General features: G+C 50.0%; 1 protein-coding gene across 1 annotated transcript; it reads right to left on the bottom strand.

Annotated features, from left to right (window-relative positions):
* Positions 1-11,508: 11,508 nt before the first annotated feature.
* Positions 11,509-15,469, bottom strand: SERPINA5 (serpin family A member 5). The gene is made up of 4 exons (XM_012555637.1): positions 14,857-15,469; positions 12,804-13,074; positions 12,262-12,409; positions 11,509-11,718 (listed from the first exon to the last, which is right to left on the bottom strand). Exons 1-4 carry the CDS (start codon positions 15,467-15,469, stop codon positions 11,509-11,511), a joined length of 1,242 nt encoding a protein of 413 aa, XP_012411091.1.
* Between the last annotated feature and the right edge of the window lie 500 nt (positions 15,470-15,969).

Below are 15,969 nucleotides of genomic sequence, written 5' to 3'. Positions count from 1 at the left end.
ACAGGAGGGACCAGTCCCTGGAGAAAGACATCATGCTTGGTAAAGTAGAGGGTCAAGGAAAAAGAGGAAGACCTTCAATAAGATGGACGAACACAGTGGCTGCAACAGTGGACTCAAACATAGCAATGATTGTGAGGATGGCACGGGACTGGGCAGTGTTTTGTTCTGTTGTACACGAGGTCACTATGAGTAGGAACTGACTCAACAGCACCTACAACAACAACCACATAGATAAATAGATGATAGATAGAGAGAGAGATTTACTTCAAGGAATTGGCTCAACCAATTATGGAGGCTGGCAAGTCCACAACCTGTAGATCAGTTGGCAGGCTGGAGACTTCTGCAGACTTGTCTCCCAAGACCCCCAGGTCAGGCAACACAAAGAGTGCAGACAGTAGAACCAAAAAAAAACAAAACTGCTGTCCTTGAGTCGATTCCAACTCATAGTGACCCTACAGGCAGGGTAGAACTGCCCCATAGAGTTTCCAAGGAGACCCTGGTGGATTCGAACTGCTGACTTTTTGGTTAACAGACATAGTTCTTACCCATATGCCACCAGGATTTCCACAGAGAGTAGAGAGAGAGTGAAAATATTTATAGTCTGAAGGCAGACCACATCCTAAGGAACACTCCTTTCAACTGAGTAATTGATTACATTAGATTACACTGTGGAAAGTGATTACATCACATTACATTAGATTACATTATGGAACAGCAACTAGTCTAGTGTTTGGGAAAACCACTGGGAACTGTAGCCTGGCCAAGTTGACATATAAAATTAACCATCACCCACTCCTTTCCTCAAGAGAGGGAGCTTCATACTTTCCCCTTGAGTTGGACTGGACCTTGTGATCTGTTTTCTAAGGACAGAATACAGCAGAAGTGATGGCATATCACTTCAGAGATTAGGTTACAAATAAACTGCTACTTCTGGACTGTGCTCTCCCTCCCTCTCTCTCATCACTCACTCTAGGAGAAGTCATGTCATGAGCAGCCCCATGGAGAGGCCCACATGGCGTGAGGAACCGATGCCTTTTGCCAACAGCCATGTGAGTGAGCTTGGAGGTGGATCTTTCAGCCCCTGTCAAGCCTTCAGATGGCGATAGCTCCAGCCAAAAACCTCCTGAGATACCCTTAGCCAGAGCCACCCAACTAAGCCAATCCCAGATTCCTGGCCCTCAGACACTGTGGGAAATAATGTTTATTGTCTTAAAGCCACTAAGTTTTGGGGTCATTTCTTATGCAACAACCAATAACAACACAAATGCACACCTTCTGGCCTCTTGGCTCTTAGGATTAGAGGGAAGACAGAAAATGGGGAAATCTGAGGATTATATAAGGAAATGTAGGTAAATCTCAGAATACAGTGTCTGCCACATACCACTTAGGTGACGCCGCAATAAATATAAGCTCTTTCCTCCTTCCCTGTATTTAAACAAATTCACTTGTCCTTCCTTTACCCACACAGAAACCCAGAGATGATGATGAAGATAATCATAGGTGTTCTGGTTCTGTTCTTTATGCTTAAGAACACATGGATTCCTCACAAACACCCTCAGAGGGTTATCTCTATTTTACATATGAGGAAACTGAGGCGCAGAGAGGCGAAGCAAGTTCCCAAGATCACACAGCTGGTAAGTGCAGAGCTGGGATTCCAAACCAGGCACCTGGCTTTGGGGTTGTCATAAGGCCAGTTTGTGCCTTCCCTAATTTGCTGCCTCGGCATTCACTGATTCCTCTTCGTTGCCCTTTTGCCCAGTTTCTAACAGGGCCTCTCCTGACTTCTCACAGTCTCTCAACAGTTACAGGCTCTAGGTGGCCCTCCTGGGCATGCCCCATATGGTCTTCTGTGATAGGAACCCATTACTATCTTGTAACCTCGTCTCTCAATGACTGTATTTACTCTTGTCCCCCCACCCCCCGCCTTGGCCATATCCCATATAGATGCCCATGATTAAAACTTCTCCTTTTCCCCCCGTGCTAAATGTACTAGAGAAGCCCTCGTGGCACAGTGGTTAAGAGCTCGGCTGCCAACCAAAAGGCCAGTGGTTCAAATCCACCAGCCCCTCCTTGGAAACCCTATGGGGCAAAGTTCTACTCTGTCCTGTAGGATCACTATGAGTTGGAATCCACTCAATGGCAAAGGGTAACGTAGTAGGAGTTAAGTGCTCGACTACTAGCCGAAAGTTTGGGGGTTTGAACCCACCCAGAAGCACCTCAGAAGACAGGTCCGGTGATCTGCTTCTGAAAGGTCACAGCCTTGAGGACGCTATGGAGCAGTTCTGCTCTGCACACATGGGATCGCCATGAGTAGGAATCAACTGCACAGCAACCAACAACAACGATGCACGAGAAACCTTTAAACTGACCAATAAGACTTCAGCCCGTGAAATTTAGCTAACCCCACCCTGCTTGCCATACGTAGGTCCTCTCCTGCAGTTAGAGTGTGGAGTTGCCTTGTTCCCAGGTGCAGCCCCCTGGGTGGCCCTGCGTGGAGGGGTGCTATAGTTTCTTGGGGAACTGGGCTACTAACTTGTACTTGTTTTCTGGCCTTCCTGAGTGAGTCACTTTCTTGTGCCATACCTAACACCCCATCTCTGATACCCACAGACCCCTCTTTGGGTCAAAATTAACACAGGAGTCCACCGTCTTACCCTCTCCAGCAAACACAGCTCCACTCACAGGCTGGCCTGCTCCCAGCCTGGCGGTGGAGACAAAGCCGCCCCAGAGAGAAGAGGCCATTTGCAGAGCTGACTCAGCAGGAGGGTGGGCGTCCTGACTGCAGGCTCAGTACCAGCCTGGGCAAAGGATCTGGCTCAGAAAACAGGAGCTTGAGACCAAGTGGTGTTGATTAATATGCACCTTTCGACCCATTGCTTCTCTCCTCTGGGGTCCCATGTCCTGTGAGCACAGTGATGGGTTTCTGGATTCTAGGGATGATGGGGTGAAAGTACCGTGTGGCTACAGAGCTCTTCACCACAGTGCTGTTGAAGTGAGGACTTCGCACACCCCGCTTCTCCAGGTCCTCACCCCAGGGCAGTCTGGCCCAGGCCTCACCCCAGAGAAGCCTCAGATACTCGGCAGCTCACCACCTAGCCCACAGGGACTAGCAGGGAAGCTTCTGCCTGTGGCATTTTCTGTCCCATCAGTCATCTCCCGCTTTTTCCTTGGGGTGCTGTGGCTCTTCCCATCCATGCTTCCGAAGGTTCTGGTCATCAGAGTTTTGATCCAGAATTTTGACCCAAGTGCCTCCCTGGTGTCTCTCCTTGGATTTCTCCCAGCCCCTCAAATGATGATGTCCTGAATCAAGACCCCTTGATGCTTCCCCCAAACCATTCCCCTAGTCTTCCCCACCTCAGCAGATGGAGCCTCTTCCCCACCAGCTCAGGATGGGAACCTGGGAGCCCTCCTCCCCCAACCCTTTTCCTCAGCTTGAGCTGGGGTCTCCCTCCTCCACACCTCTGGAGCCCACTCCCTACTCTCCCTCCCTGCTGCTGCCACTCTAGTCCCAGCCACAATCACGGCTCCCTGTGGCCGTGGCCTCTGAGTGGTCTCCACACTTCCATGCCTACCCCACACCAGGCTGCTTTCTACGCAGTCACCAGAGCGCCCAAGAGACTTGAAAGCAGCAACACAAACAGACACATGTACACTATGTTCTTTGCAGCACTTTTCACAATAGCCAAAAGGTGGAAGAAACCTGAAAGTCCACCAACAGGTGAGTGGATAAACACAATGCGTTACACACACAATGGAACATTACTCAGCCAAAAGAGAAACGAAGTCCTGATGCATGTCACAACATGGGTGAAACTTGAACATGTTATGCTAAGTGAAGTGAGTCAATCACAAAAGGGCAAAGACTGCATGATCCCACTTATGTGAAATATCTAGAATACACAACAGGTGTAGAGATCAAGTTTATTAGTGGTCCCCAGGGGCAGGAGGGAAGGGGAAGTGGGGAGTCTTGGTTTGGGGGGCACTGAGTTTCTGTTTATGGTGATGGAAAATTGGGCAGGGGTGACTGGTAATAGTCGCACAGCACAATTCGGGTAATCAGTATCACTAAATTGTATATGTGAAAAATCTTAAATTGGCAAATGTGTTATATATATTTTTACAATCAAACCAAACAAAAGCAAAAAACCAATGCTGTTGAGTTAATTCTGACTCATAGCAACCCATAGGGTTTCCAAGGCTGTAAATCTTTATGGAAGAGGACTACCACATCTTTCTCCCTCGGAGTGGCTGGGGGATTTGAACCACCAACATTTTGGTTAGCAGCTGAACATTTAACCACTGCACCCCCAGCTTCTCATTTTTACAACAACAATTAAAAAGAAGAAAGGAACATAAGGCCTGTCATGCTTGCTTGAAGCTGTCCTCTGGTCTCCCAGTGCCCTAGACTTCAACCCTATCATTCCCAGGCCAGGTGGTCTGCTCTGCCCCGTCTCCAAGTGGACACCAGCATGTACGGGGGTCATGTCTTAGAGCAGAGCTCTCCCTGCAGAGCCCCCAGCCCCCCAATATGCGCCAGGAGAAGAAGGGAAGAGGTGCTTTGGAGCCCCGGTGGAATTGCAGCTGAAAGCCCCTCTGCTGGCTACCCAGGCCGGCACACCCTGGCACCGCTTTGTTCCCTTCACAAACATGCTTGGGTCAGTTCTTCCGTGGTGCACAAGAGGGCCACAGAGAAGGTTCTGTCCTCGGGTGTTCTTTTGGATATCATCACGGCGAGTCAGCCCTCTGCACACAATGTGGCACGGAGCCTTCCTTGGTCCCCTGTGGTGGGACTGACCCTCTGACTCACCCATACCCTGTCCCCACGTCCACCCCTTACAGCACGAAGCCCTTGCCCCTAGTGGTTTCTCCACTTCCCTTTCTCTGCTGCCAAGACTCCTGGCTTCTGGCTGTTCTCACTTCTTTAAAGAGGTCCCCCCTCAGGATTTGGATTCACATGCAGGGCTACTCAACTCAGTCCACCATGCTGCCCAATGCCCAGGCCCGGGGGTTCCCGTGCCCCTCGCTCCCCACCCAGCCTCAATGCCTGAAGCTACCTCTCACCCTCCTGCCCTGGACAGACCCCGAGGCTCTTTCCTTCTTAGCGTTTTCTGGTTAATTATTGCAGGGAAACAGCTGGGTAACAGACGTCACAGACCCAGGTGGGTCCTCCCATGTCCCTACCCGCACTGATATTTCTGGGAGCAGGTCTTCAGGACCCTGCTCCGCGGTTCCGTTCTCTGTGGGGCCTTCCTGGCTCCTGCAGGCCCATGTCTGAGCCCCCAAGGTGCTCTGTTCCTCTCTCTGTCACTTACCATATGGCCATCATCCCCCGACGTGTTTGTGTCTCTCATGGACCACGAAGTCCACGAGGGGCTCGGTCATCCCTGCCTCCCCCCAGTGCCTGGCTCGGGCCTTGACACAGAGTGTACTTCTGACAGCTGTCGGATGAGTGAATGAATGAATGAGCTGAGTGAGTGAATGGCCGATTAGCTCCAGAAGAGGCCACCACTCTTCAAGTCCTTGGACCACTGCCTAAGACTCCCTCTTTCTTGAGAGGGGACCCTCCTATATACATGAGCACCTAGCACACCCTTTGGGTGGGCGCCCAGGTCAGTGTGAATTTCAGATAAATTACAGTACATACGAAGCAGCCAAGAGCCTCCTATTACCGTTGTCACCCCCGCGCCTAGAACGCTGCATAGTGTAATAGTTGTGATGGAGTGCACCTCCCCTCCCCACTCTCTCCTTCATACTTCTTCTCTTTCCGTGTCTTCAACAGGACACCCTCTTCCCCACCTCTGGGACTTTGCTGCTTCACTTAGCTTCAGTGCCACCACCCCCAAGAGACTCTCTTGATGTCCAGCTCTAGAAGGTCTCCCCATCACTATCTCTCTTAGCATCTAGTCCTTTTCCTTAAGTGGTCTCCTGTTTCCACCTTTGTGACCCAAAACCCACTCCCATCCATTTTCCTGCTTTTTTTGTTGTTGAATATTTTATTTTTAAATAAAAAAATTTTTTAGATTTGAAGAAAAGTTATATAGTACAGAGAGTTCCCATGTCCCCTTCACCCAGCTTCCTCTAATGCAAGCTTCACACATAACCATGGCATACTTGTCAAAACTAGGAAATGAACATTGGTACAACACAGATTTATTTGGATTTCACCAGTTTTCCACTAATATCTTTTTTTCCCCTCCTGTTCCAGGATCCAATCCAGGATCCCACAGTGCATTTAACTGTCATGTCTCCTTAGTCAGCAAGGAAGAGGAAGTCCCTCAGTGAGATGGATTGACACAGTGGCTGCAACAATGGACTCAGACATAGCAACGATTGTGAGGATGATGCAGGACTGGGCACTGTTTTGTTCTGTTGTACGTAGGGTCACTATGACTTGGAACCGACTGGATGGCACCTAACAACAACCTTAGTCTCCACCAATCTGTGACAGTTTTTCAGTCTTTCCTTGTTTTTCAAGATCTTGATATTTTTTAAGACACTTGGTCACATATATTGTAGAATGTCCCTCAGTTTGGGTTTGTCTGATGTTTTCTCTTGATTAGACTGAAGTTACAGATTTTGAAGAGAATACCACAGAGGTAATATCAGCATGCTATCAACATGACTCGTGACTGGCAATGTTAGTGACCGCTTGCGCAAGGCAGTGTTTGCCAGCTTTCTCCAAGGTAAGGTTACTATTTCCACACTCTGTTCATTAGAAGAGAGGGACTAAGTTGAGCTCACAGGCCAAAGTACTTACCATTGAGTAACATGCTATGCATTTTACTTTTCTATCTTATTCTTTATTACTTTTCATTTTAATGTCTCTCCAAACTGGAATCTAAGCTTCATCAAGGCAGAGATTTTTGTAGCTTTCTTCATTATTTCCAGCATCTAGACCATTGTAGAAATGCAGTGGGCACTCAATGAATACCTGCAGACAAAATGATTTGCCATCATCACAGTTTGTTTGCCTAGTTCTTGCCAGGGCTTGTGTCTGCTGGGCTCATCATTAGACCCCAGTACTCTCTGTGCCTGATTTCTAGTAGGCAACTCATGAACAGCCACTGAATGAACAAGCTAAATAAGCCCAAGAGGTCTGTTGTTGGTTGAGTGTGGCTGTTCGCTGGGGCATCCAGAGTTTCCCCTGAAGACAAAGGTCTCTCTTCCTAGTTTCAACCTCTGGAAGGAGAGATAAAGAAGGAGTCCTGGGCCCTAGCATTGTTTTTCTGCTTTCTGGTTGCAATGGAGTTTACAAGGAGAGGTCCTGGTAGTCCATGAGGCCAGAGAGGGAAAGGAAAGTGGGCTTCTTAAGAACAAGAAGGAACTTAGCAAGAGCTGAAGGAACTCGGAGGGAGGCGGTGCTAAGAAAGCAGGGCCTAAGGGAACACCTATATGTTCATCCTACAGACCTATTACCTGATTTCAACCAGTGACTACTCAGAGCAAGATGTGAATGAGGGTCAATCCAAGGAAGGGGTGGGTGATGAGGGTCAAGCCGAGAAAGGGGTGTGTGGGGGCATTGGAGAAGAAAGTGTGAATGGATGTGAGGGACCCCTAGAGGGTTGAACGGAGGTGTCTACTGGTCTTCAGATGGGAGAGTGGGGGACAGGAAGGTGTCCAGGGGGACACTCAGGATGTGGCTTGGGTGACCAAACTACGTTGAAATCAGGGTGAGAGAGAACAGACAAAACATTAGGCTCATGTTCAGGCCCCCTGTCACTGAACTGCCAGTCACCATCAGCTCATTTCTCCTTGCCCTCCTTCTCATTCCCTATACCCAGTCCAGACCGAGATCTCCTTGATTGCCTGTACACACCACAGCTTGCTCAACATCATACTTTGTCGAAGTTTTTTAAGTCCCTTATCTGTTCCCAAATGCTCTTTGCTCTCTGTTCAGATCCTACTGTTATGGGTTGAAATGTGTCCCCAAAAAGATATGTTGAAATCCTAATTCCCGGTACCTGTGAATGTCACCCTTGACTGGAAATACGGCCTTTGAAGATGTTATCAGTTAGGTTAACATGAAGACTTAGTGGAGTAGGCTGGGTCCTAATGCTGTATGACTGGAGTCCTTCAAAAGGAGAAGATACACAGAGACAGAGGAAGATGGCTGTGTGACTATGGTGGCAGATGCCACTAGAAGCCAAGGAACACCAAGGATTGCTGGGAGCCACCAGAAGCTAGGAGAAAGGCATGGATCAGTTCCCCTCCCAGAGTTCTCTTCTGAGACTCAACAAGGCTGACACCCTGATTCCAGACTTCTAACCTCCAGAACTGTGAGACAATAAACTCATGTTCTTAGAAGCCACCCAGTTTGTGGTATTTTGTTACATCATCCTAGGGCATCAAGACACCTACTCATTCTTCAAGACCAGGCCAAGTGTCACCTTTTCCATGAAACCTTTCCTGACTCCTCAAAGATAATTCTCTTTCTCTCTCTGAGTCGCTATAGCATTTTGTCCACCCAGAAACAACCCAGTTCAATGACACCCAGCACAGTGCTTCCACGCTGGGCACACAGTAACCAGTTACTGTCCATTTGACTCCGACTCATGGCGACCCCATCTGTGTCATGTGCTCCATAGGGTCTGGTTTTGCAATGGCTGATTTTTTCAGAAGTAGATCAGCAGGCCTTTCTTCTGAGGTGCCACTGGCTAGACTCGAACCTCTAACCTTTCAGTTAGCAGATGATAGCACACAGTAGAAGCTCAATAAAGGCAGCCCCACTGGGAGCCACCCCAGGTCCCGGCATGCAGCAGCTGCTTTGTGACAATTGGTGGAGCGAGTTAGACAGCACTGGACCTTGGCCAAGGTCCCTGGGTGGTGCAAACGGTTTGTCCATGGCTACTAACTGAGAGGATGAGGCAGAGAGGGTCAGGAGCTGGTTGAACGGACACGGGAAATCCGGGGAGGAAAGGAGGAGTGTGCTGTCACAGGATAGGGAGAGCAACTAGGGTCACATAACAACGTATGTATAAATTTTCGTATGAGAGACTAACCTGAATTGTAAACCTTCACTTAAAGTATAATAAAATAAAATTAAAAAGAAAAGAAAGAAAGGATGGTGGTTTGAATCCACCCAGCAGCACCACAGAAGAAAGGCCTGGAGATCTACTTTCATAAGATTACAGCCATGGAAAACCCTAGCGGCGTAGTTTCACTCTGACACACATGGGGTCACCATGAGGCAGAATCGCCTCGAAGGCCCTCATACATGTCACCTATGCAGGGCCTCCCCCTGACCTTGGACTGGCTGGGAAAACAGTAGCAGGTGTATTTGCCAGGACCAACAGGGAATTACAAAAGGGAAAGGCACACAGTTGTGGGTCTGACCTCTTATTTTGCAAGAGGAAACCTGGTCTTGAAGAGCTGTCCTGAGCTTGAAACACAAACGCAAACAAGCCATCTGTGGAAAAGCCATCTCAGTTCCATGTAAATATCTGCCTTAGAATCAGCCAGCACGTGGACCATCTGGAGTCTGCCCAGGACCCTCACTGTCCCAGCGAGGGACTCCAGGCAAGCGTGCTCTCCCCTGCACATGTGCGGATGGTAAACCTTGCAGAGCTGTTGATGGATAAAATAAGATCACAAAGGCCACGTGTCCAAAAGGGGCGGGTGTATAGTAGGTGCTCAGTACTTTGGGGGGTGGTCAGAGCTTGGGCTTTTGACCTTGCTAGTTCTAAGGGCCCCCATCTGTGATGCAGTCCAGGCTCTGGGGGCAGCCTCGTGCAAAGCATGCTAGGAACATGGAAGATGGAGGGGGCAGGTGCTCAGGGGCTCAGGCTTGGGGGCACTAATTAGGAGACAATTTAAGACTGAGCAAGAGATCCTTTCATTTATTCATTCGATGATTCTTTAAAGTGTCCATAACCTTCTGTTCATAGGTGAGGAAATGGGATGGGCTTCATAAAGGAGTTGAGGAGACCTTGGACCACATGGGGAGTTGGTCGTGAGATGGCGTCTGCACCGGGCCTCTGGCCCCTGAGCATCCCTCCTCCCAGCAGTCACAGGGCTGAGCGTTGCTGTGGAGCCTGTCCCTAGGACAAAATCCTTGCTCCATCTTTCATGAGCGGTGTCACCTGGGCAAGCCGCCTAACTTCACCAAGCCTTGCCTTCTCCATCTATAAAATGCAGGTAAGAATTGTCCCCGCCTCATAGAGATATTGTGGAAGTAAATTGAGTCTACCCAGAAGTGCCTTGGAAGAAAGGCCTGGAATCTACGTCCAAAACATCATCCATTGAAAACCCTAGGGAGCATAGTCCTACTCTGACATACATCGAGTCACCATGAGTCAGATTTGATTCAGTGGCCAAACCAAAACCATACCTATCGCCGTTGAGTGAACTCCAACAATGGCAACCCCATGTGTTACAGAGTAGAACTGCTCCATAGTGTTTTCTTGGCTGTAATCTTTATGGAAGCAGACAGCCAAGCCTTTCTTCTTGGTGTCGCTGGGTGGGTTTGAACCGCCAACATTTAGGTTAGTAGTTGAGTGCAAACAGTTTCACCACCTGGGGCCCTGATTCAATGGCAACTGGTGCTAAACGGGACCATCCAGGGGAAGCCCCCGGCACCAAGTCTGGAGCACTGTAAGCTATTAATGTCACCATTCACAGAGCTGCCTCCATGAGGACAATGACACTTGGGTTTGCAAATGCTTTATTGTTACTGCCGACACTAAAATCCAACAAGTTAGTCATCAATGCTGTCAGTTGACACTCTATTATTTGCCACAGGCCTCTGATCACCCTCCCTGACCCTAGCCCGGCCAGTGAGATTGTACTTGACCTTGGGGATGGCACGGTCTTGCTGCCCACTTGTATTTCTTAGAGAACAAATGGTGCTTGAGTGCATTGAAATCAGCCATGATTGGCAGGGCACACCTCAGCCTTTCTACATGATTTCAAGGGTCCACTTAGTTTTGGTGCCATAAGAACCCTTGGAGGGCCCCTTGCCCTGACCCTTCATTGTATACCTGGGGAGAAGAGGTCCAGAGAAGGACAGTGTTACCAATGTCACACAGCTGGCTAGAGCAGGGACAGAGGCCTGTTTCCTCATACTCATTCGAATGTTTTTTCCAATCCATGATGAACTGACAGCTGGTATCGTTGATGGACAGGGGGCCAGGCTTGAGATATGCTTCCTGGTGGCTTTCATCTATGGGACAACCTTCCTACTATGTGACAGTGACTTGGGCATCAGGAGTCTGGGCTCTGGGCCTCTGTCTGCCACTAATGTGCTCTGTGACACTGGGCAAGTCACCCACCCTCTCTGGGCCTCAGCGCTACTCTCCATTGATGGAAAGGTGGGGGCAAGATTGGATATTCTCCAAGGTTCTCCAAGGGCACTCGTGTCTTGCGACTGTGTGAAAAGAAGCAATCATCAGCACATCAGTGTTATTATTTGTTGTGACTCTTTAGTCAACTAAACCCATGGACTTTGCTAGCTACCAGCAGACAGATGGGAGATGGACTCCCCCATCTCCCATCATGGAAGCCCATGGTGTTTCAGAAGGATCCTCCATATGAGGGGTGGGTCACTTTGCCAAGGAAGAGGATGTCCTTGGTGATGTGCTCCACAATGAGCATCAGGAAGGGCCTGTTGAACACAATCCTGGGAGTGCTCATCTGGGCCGACCTGAACATGATGACCGTCCCTGTGGCTGCGGCAGCTTTAGTTCCTGACTCGTCCACCTCCACCATGGCCTTGTGCACCATCTGCAGGGGAGACACAGGCATCACCAAGCCACCAGGGGCTGGGCAATGTCCTCACAGGCGATGTCCTTTGGGCACCACCATCCAAGCATCCCATGCCACTGGGCCACAAAGCAGGCAGAACGCTAAGCACCTGAGCAGGTGCTGGGTACCAGACACTGTGCTCAGGAGAGACTGCACATGTGTGTTTCATTGAATTCTCACGCTACGTTTCTGGGAGCGAGGGTGACTCTCCAGTTTTACGGATGAGAGAAAGGAGGCTCAGAGAGGTCAAGTAACTTGTTGGAGGTCACACAGCTAGTAAGTGAAGGAGCTAGCACTGGATTCTTAGTTTTGATTGCTTAATACGGGACTCCTTCCCCTAAGGCACAGGGGTTGGATATAGCTTCCCACGGCATGTAGATAAGACACAAAGTGAAATTTATGCTTATTTCTTAAGAAAAAAGCGGAGAGGGAGCGGGGAGAAAGAGAGAGACAGACAGAAAAAGAGAAGAGCAAGAGAGAGAAGGTCTCTCAAAGCAATTGCTCAGGAGCTTCAGGACTCACCTCAGAAACCTGAATGTTTGCATGGTTGGTGATGCCACTCAGGTCAGCTTGGGAGGTGAAGACTTCGTGGATCCCTAGCTTGGGGAGGGCTTTCTCCAGCTGATAGGAGCCCGCGATGGAGAACTTGGGAAGGTAAAGCTGGAGTTGCCTGAAAAGAGAAAAGGACCTTTCTCAGATTCTTCTAGAACATCATCTCCCTGAGCTCATATTCCTGCTCTCTACCCTATGCTACCTAAAGCTCCCCCTGGCACCTTGCTCACTGCCTCATCTAGGGTGGTGCTGACTCCACTCTAGACATGGACTTGAGAGTTACCTCAGAGGAGGTCGCTGTCTACTCTAGCGTCACCCCACAAAACTCAGCTTCCATCCTTGATCCCTCCATCTGAGCCAACGCCCTGGGCTGGACTTCCCATGATGGCTCTAGACTTGGAGGCTACTCCCAGGATGAGGGAGTCCTGCCACCACTGCTGTGTGGCCTTGGGAGAGCATGTCTCCCTGGGGGTGTCTACAGTCAGGTTGGTCCAGGTGCAGTTGGAAAGTACCTCTTTCTGAACATCTTCAGCCACTTCTGCAGCACTTTCTCATTCAGTCCATTCTCCACTTGCTCCATGGAGCCCACGTTGGGAAGGATAAACAGAGCAGTGGCATTGCCTTGGTAGGGGACACCCACCACCTTGCAGGAGAGGGTGCGGTCCTGGAGGTAGTAGTAGAGGTCCTCGTGATTCATCATGGGCACCTGCACCACTGTCTCGGGGCTCACGTGGAAGCCCTTCTCCTGGGCGTTTTTGCTGCTGAAGCTCGTCTCCCATTTAGCTAAAGATTTAGATGGAAAAGAAAAATTGAAGGGGACTTTGTGCAAGAATCAGCAGCAAATTAAAGAGTGGAGACAGTAAACACAGTCAACAAAGATCATCGTCTTTAGAGCATTCCTGTTGGTAGCAGTGATGGCTGAACCCCCTTGAATATAAAGGCAAGTCCCTTTCTAACTTGGGGGACACCCGTCAACTTTTGAAGGGGTCCCTCCTTTACATTTGCAAAACCAGGAAGTTGGTTTTCATGGCTTTGGAGGCCTTCACCGCTAGTGATGTTCGATCCCCTGATGCTGCTCAAGGGCAAGTACTCAGATGAAGAAAGAAAAATATGGATGGCTGACAATGCTCACCACATCTGGATGAGTTACCATATTTCCCGTAAATAACCCACCAACATGTATAACGCGCACAGCGCGTCTAGGAAAATAATGTGGTAATGGTTGCACAGTCAGCAAAAAAAAAATATAGCTAGTGCTATTTGGGTAAAAAATAAGATCTTCTGCTTTTCACTCTTTTCCTAATACTGGATTTTGATCTAAGTTTGGGAGAGAGGTTTGTAAGGTCCTTGGAAATGCATTCTATTTCCTATTGGAAGTCCTCATTATGCTTCCTTCTCTGGCTCCTTCCTGTGGGTATTTTTGATGGAAGAGCTACAAGTGATTGTTTCCAACTCCATAGCGGATTTCAAGGGTAGACCTTCCCAGTAGCCCACTTAGATTTTTCACAGTTGTTCTGAGCCTGGTGTAATGGGGAGGGCCTGAGCTAGGGGACAAGAAGTTGCAGTTAGAATCCAAGCTTGGGTACTCACCGTCCATGACTGCAGACAAGTTTCTCAACGGGCAGGGGGAGTTAGCCATTTAATTATTTCCTTCCTTCCCTTCCATTCTTTTCCCTCCTTTCCTTTCCCTCCCCTCCCCTTCCCTGCTTCTCTCCCTTTCTCTTCCCTTCCTCTCCCTTCCGTTTCCTTGCCTCCCTTCCCCCTCTTTATCCACCCCTTATTTCCTTCCCTTCCCTTCCTCAGCCAGGCTGTATTCAGGGCACTGGGGTTCAGCATCCAGGAGGAGAAGCTGATGTGTGAGGTGATATGAGTGGGGATGCTCACGTGAATGCCAGGGGGATAAAGATGGAAAGGTCAGCTCTTGCCAAGGCGGGGAGAGGGGGGAGAAGATGTTCAGAGGAACGGGCGCTTGGCTATGGATTCCTCAGCTGAGGAAACGGCCCCCAGAAGGGTACGGCTGCAAGGATGCGGGGGAGGAGCTGCGACGTGCCCCCTGAACCCTCCTCAGGTCCACAGCTCTGCCCTAGTTAGCTGTGGTGTGGCTTTGCCGGCACGGTGGCCAGGAGGACTCATTTTGAAACCTGTGTGGAAGCAGTGGCTTCGGGTATCCCAGGGGCTCCTCCTGGGTGGAGGACACAGCTCTAAGTTCATTAAGACTTTCTGCCTCCCACATTGGGAGGAGGCCTTGAGTGGCGCAAATGGCTAATGCACTTGGCTGCTAACCAAAAGGTTGGAGGTTTGAGTCCACCCAGAGGTGCCTGGGAAGAAAGGCCTGGCGATCTACTGCTGGAAAAACCAGCCATTGAAAACCACAGGGCTACCGTGAGTGGAGCCGATGGCAACAAGATTTTACACTGTGAGAAAGTACCATCTTATCCATGGCTCCCGTTGGCTTTGCTCTATCAAAGGCACTAGGAAGAAGTAGCTCCACTCCCATTTCTTTATGTGCAAGGGGTTGGGTATTCTTTTGAGAGATAAAGGGCATGTTCTGAATCAGGGTCTTACCTTTAAAGAAAATGTAATTCACCATGACCATGACTGAGTCACTATCGAGGTCCTTAACCAACTCCACAATCTTGCCCTTCGTTTGCTTTGCCACGTAATCGTTGATCTGCTTCTTGGCCCCCACAGGGTCTCCAAAGTTGCTGGGGAAACTGTCTGCCAGGTACAGCATCTTCATGGTGCTCACAAAGGCATCCTGAATGCTCAGCTTCGGGTGCGTGAACAGGGCGTTGCCGAGGCTCAGCTGGAGGCCGTCCCTGGGCCGGCAGAGTTCCTGCAGAAGCTGCTGGAAGGATTTGTGGAGCTCTTCCTCGGGGGTTTCCTGGAGGCTGAGGCCCAGGCCCTCAAGGATCTGCGTCTTCGTGTGGGACCGAGCCCCCAAGGAGAGCATGGCCAGGGATATGGAGATGCTTAGCGGGGAGAAGAAGATGTTCTGGCCAGGGTCAGCTGAAGCCAAGGCCCTGTAGAGGTCGAAGGCAAAGTCTCTGCTCCTAGCAGCCCCTTTGGCAGCTCCAGGGAGCTCCTTGGTGCTCTTCCTCCACTCACGGGAGTGGTAGCGGCCGAGGGCGGCCACCCAAGGACTGAGAAGCATCAGGCACAAGAAGAAGAGCTGCATTGTGGCTGCCCCTTGTTCTGGAAGGAAGAAAACGTTCTCAGAGAAGGCATGGGCCCAGCACCGCTTCCCTGAGCTGGGGGCTGGAAAAGAGAAGATCACCGGGTGTGCAAGACTGCCATTTCTGAGGGTGCCACAGCCCAGCATGTGGGTTTGGGCCACGCATCATCAGAGATGGTGATGCCCGTTAGGTGAGAGTAAGGCTTAAGGTAGGCAGAGGACCCAGACTCGGGGATGTGGACACCTAATGGTGGGGAGGGGAAGGAAGAGGCAGAGGAGATACAGGCCTGTTGCAGGAACTGGCCAGCAGGGCCAGAATCCTCCTTGTTATCCTCATCCAGGTACGTGTGCATGGGGGGTGGGGGGACCGTGTAGGGGCGGAGGGTTTTCCTGTGCTCTGCTTTGCCAGCATCTCTGCGCTTACCAGGGAATCGGAAGCCTCTCTCCATACCTGGCCTCTAACCTTCACCTTGGGGACACAGGTGGTTCAGTGGTAGAGTTCT

Source organism: Trichechus manatus, unplaced genomic scaffold (assembly GCF_000243295.1).
Source record: "Trichechus manatus latirostris isolate Lorelei unplaced genomic scaffold, TriManLat1.0 scaffold00045, whole genome shotgun sequence".
Lineage (NCBI taxonomy): Eukaryota > Metazoa > Chordata > Mammalia > Sirenia > Trichechidae > Trichechus > Trichechus manatus.
This window is presented reverse-complemented; position numbering and strand designations above follow the sequence as displayed.

Coding starts and splice junctions, on each gene's coding strand:
- SERPINA5 (XM_012555637.1), bottom strand. CDS start 15,469: ATGCAGCTCTTCTTCTTGTGCCTGATGCTTCTCAGTCCTTGGGTGGCC. Junction 13,075..14,856: donor GAATTACATTTTCTTTAAAG/GTAAGACCCTGA, acceptor CTAAATCTTTAG/CTAAATGGGAGACGAGCTTC. Junction 11,719..12,261: donor CAAACATTCAGGTTTCTGAG/GTGAGTCCTGAA, acceptor TCTCCCCTGCAG/ATGGTGCACAAGGCCATGGT.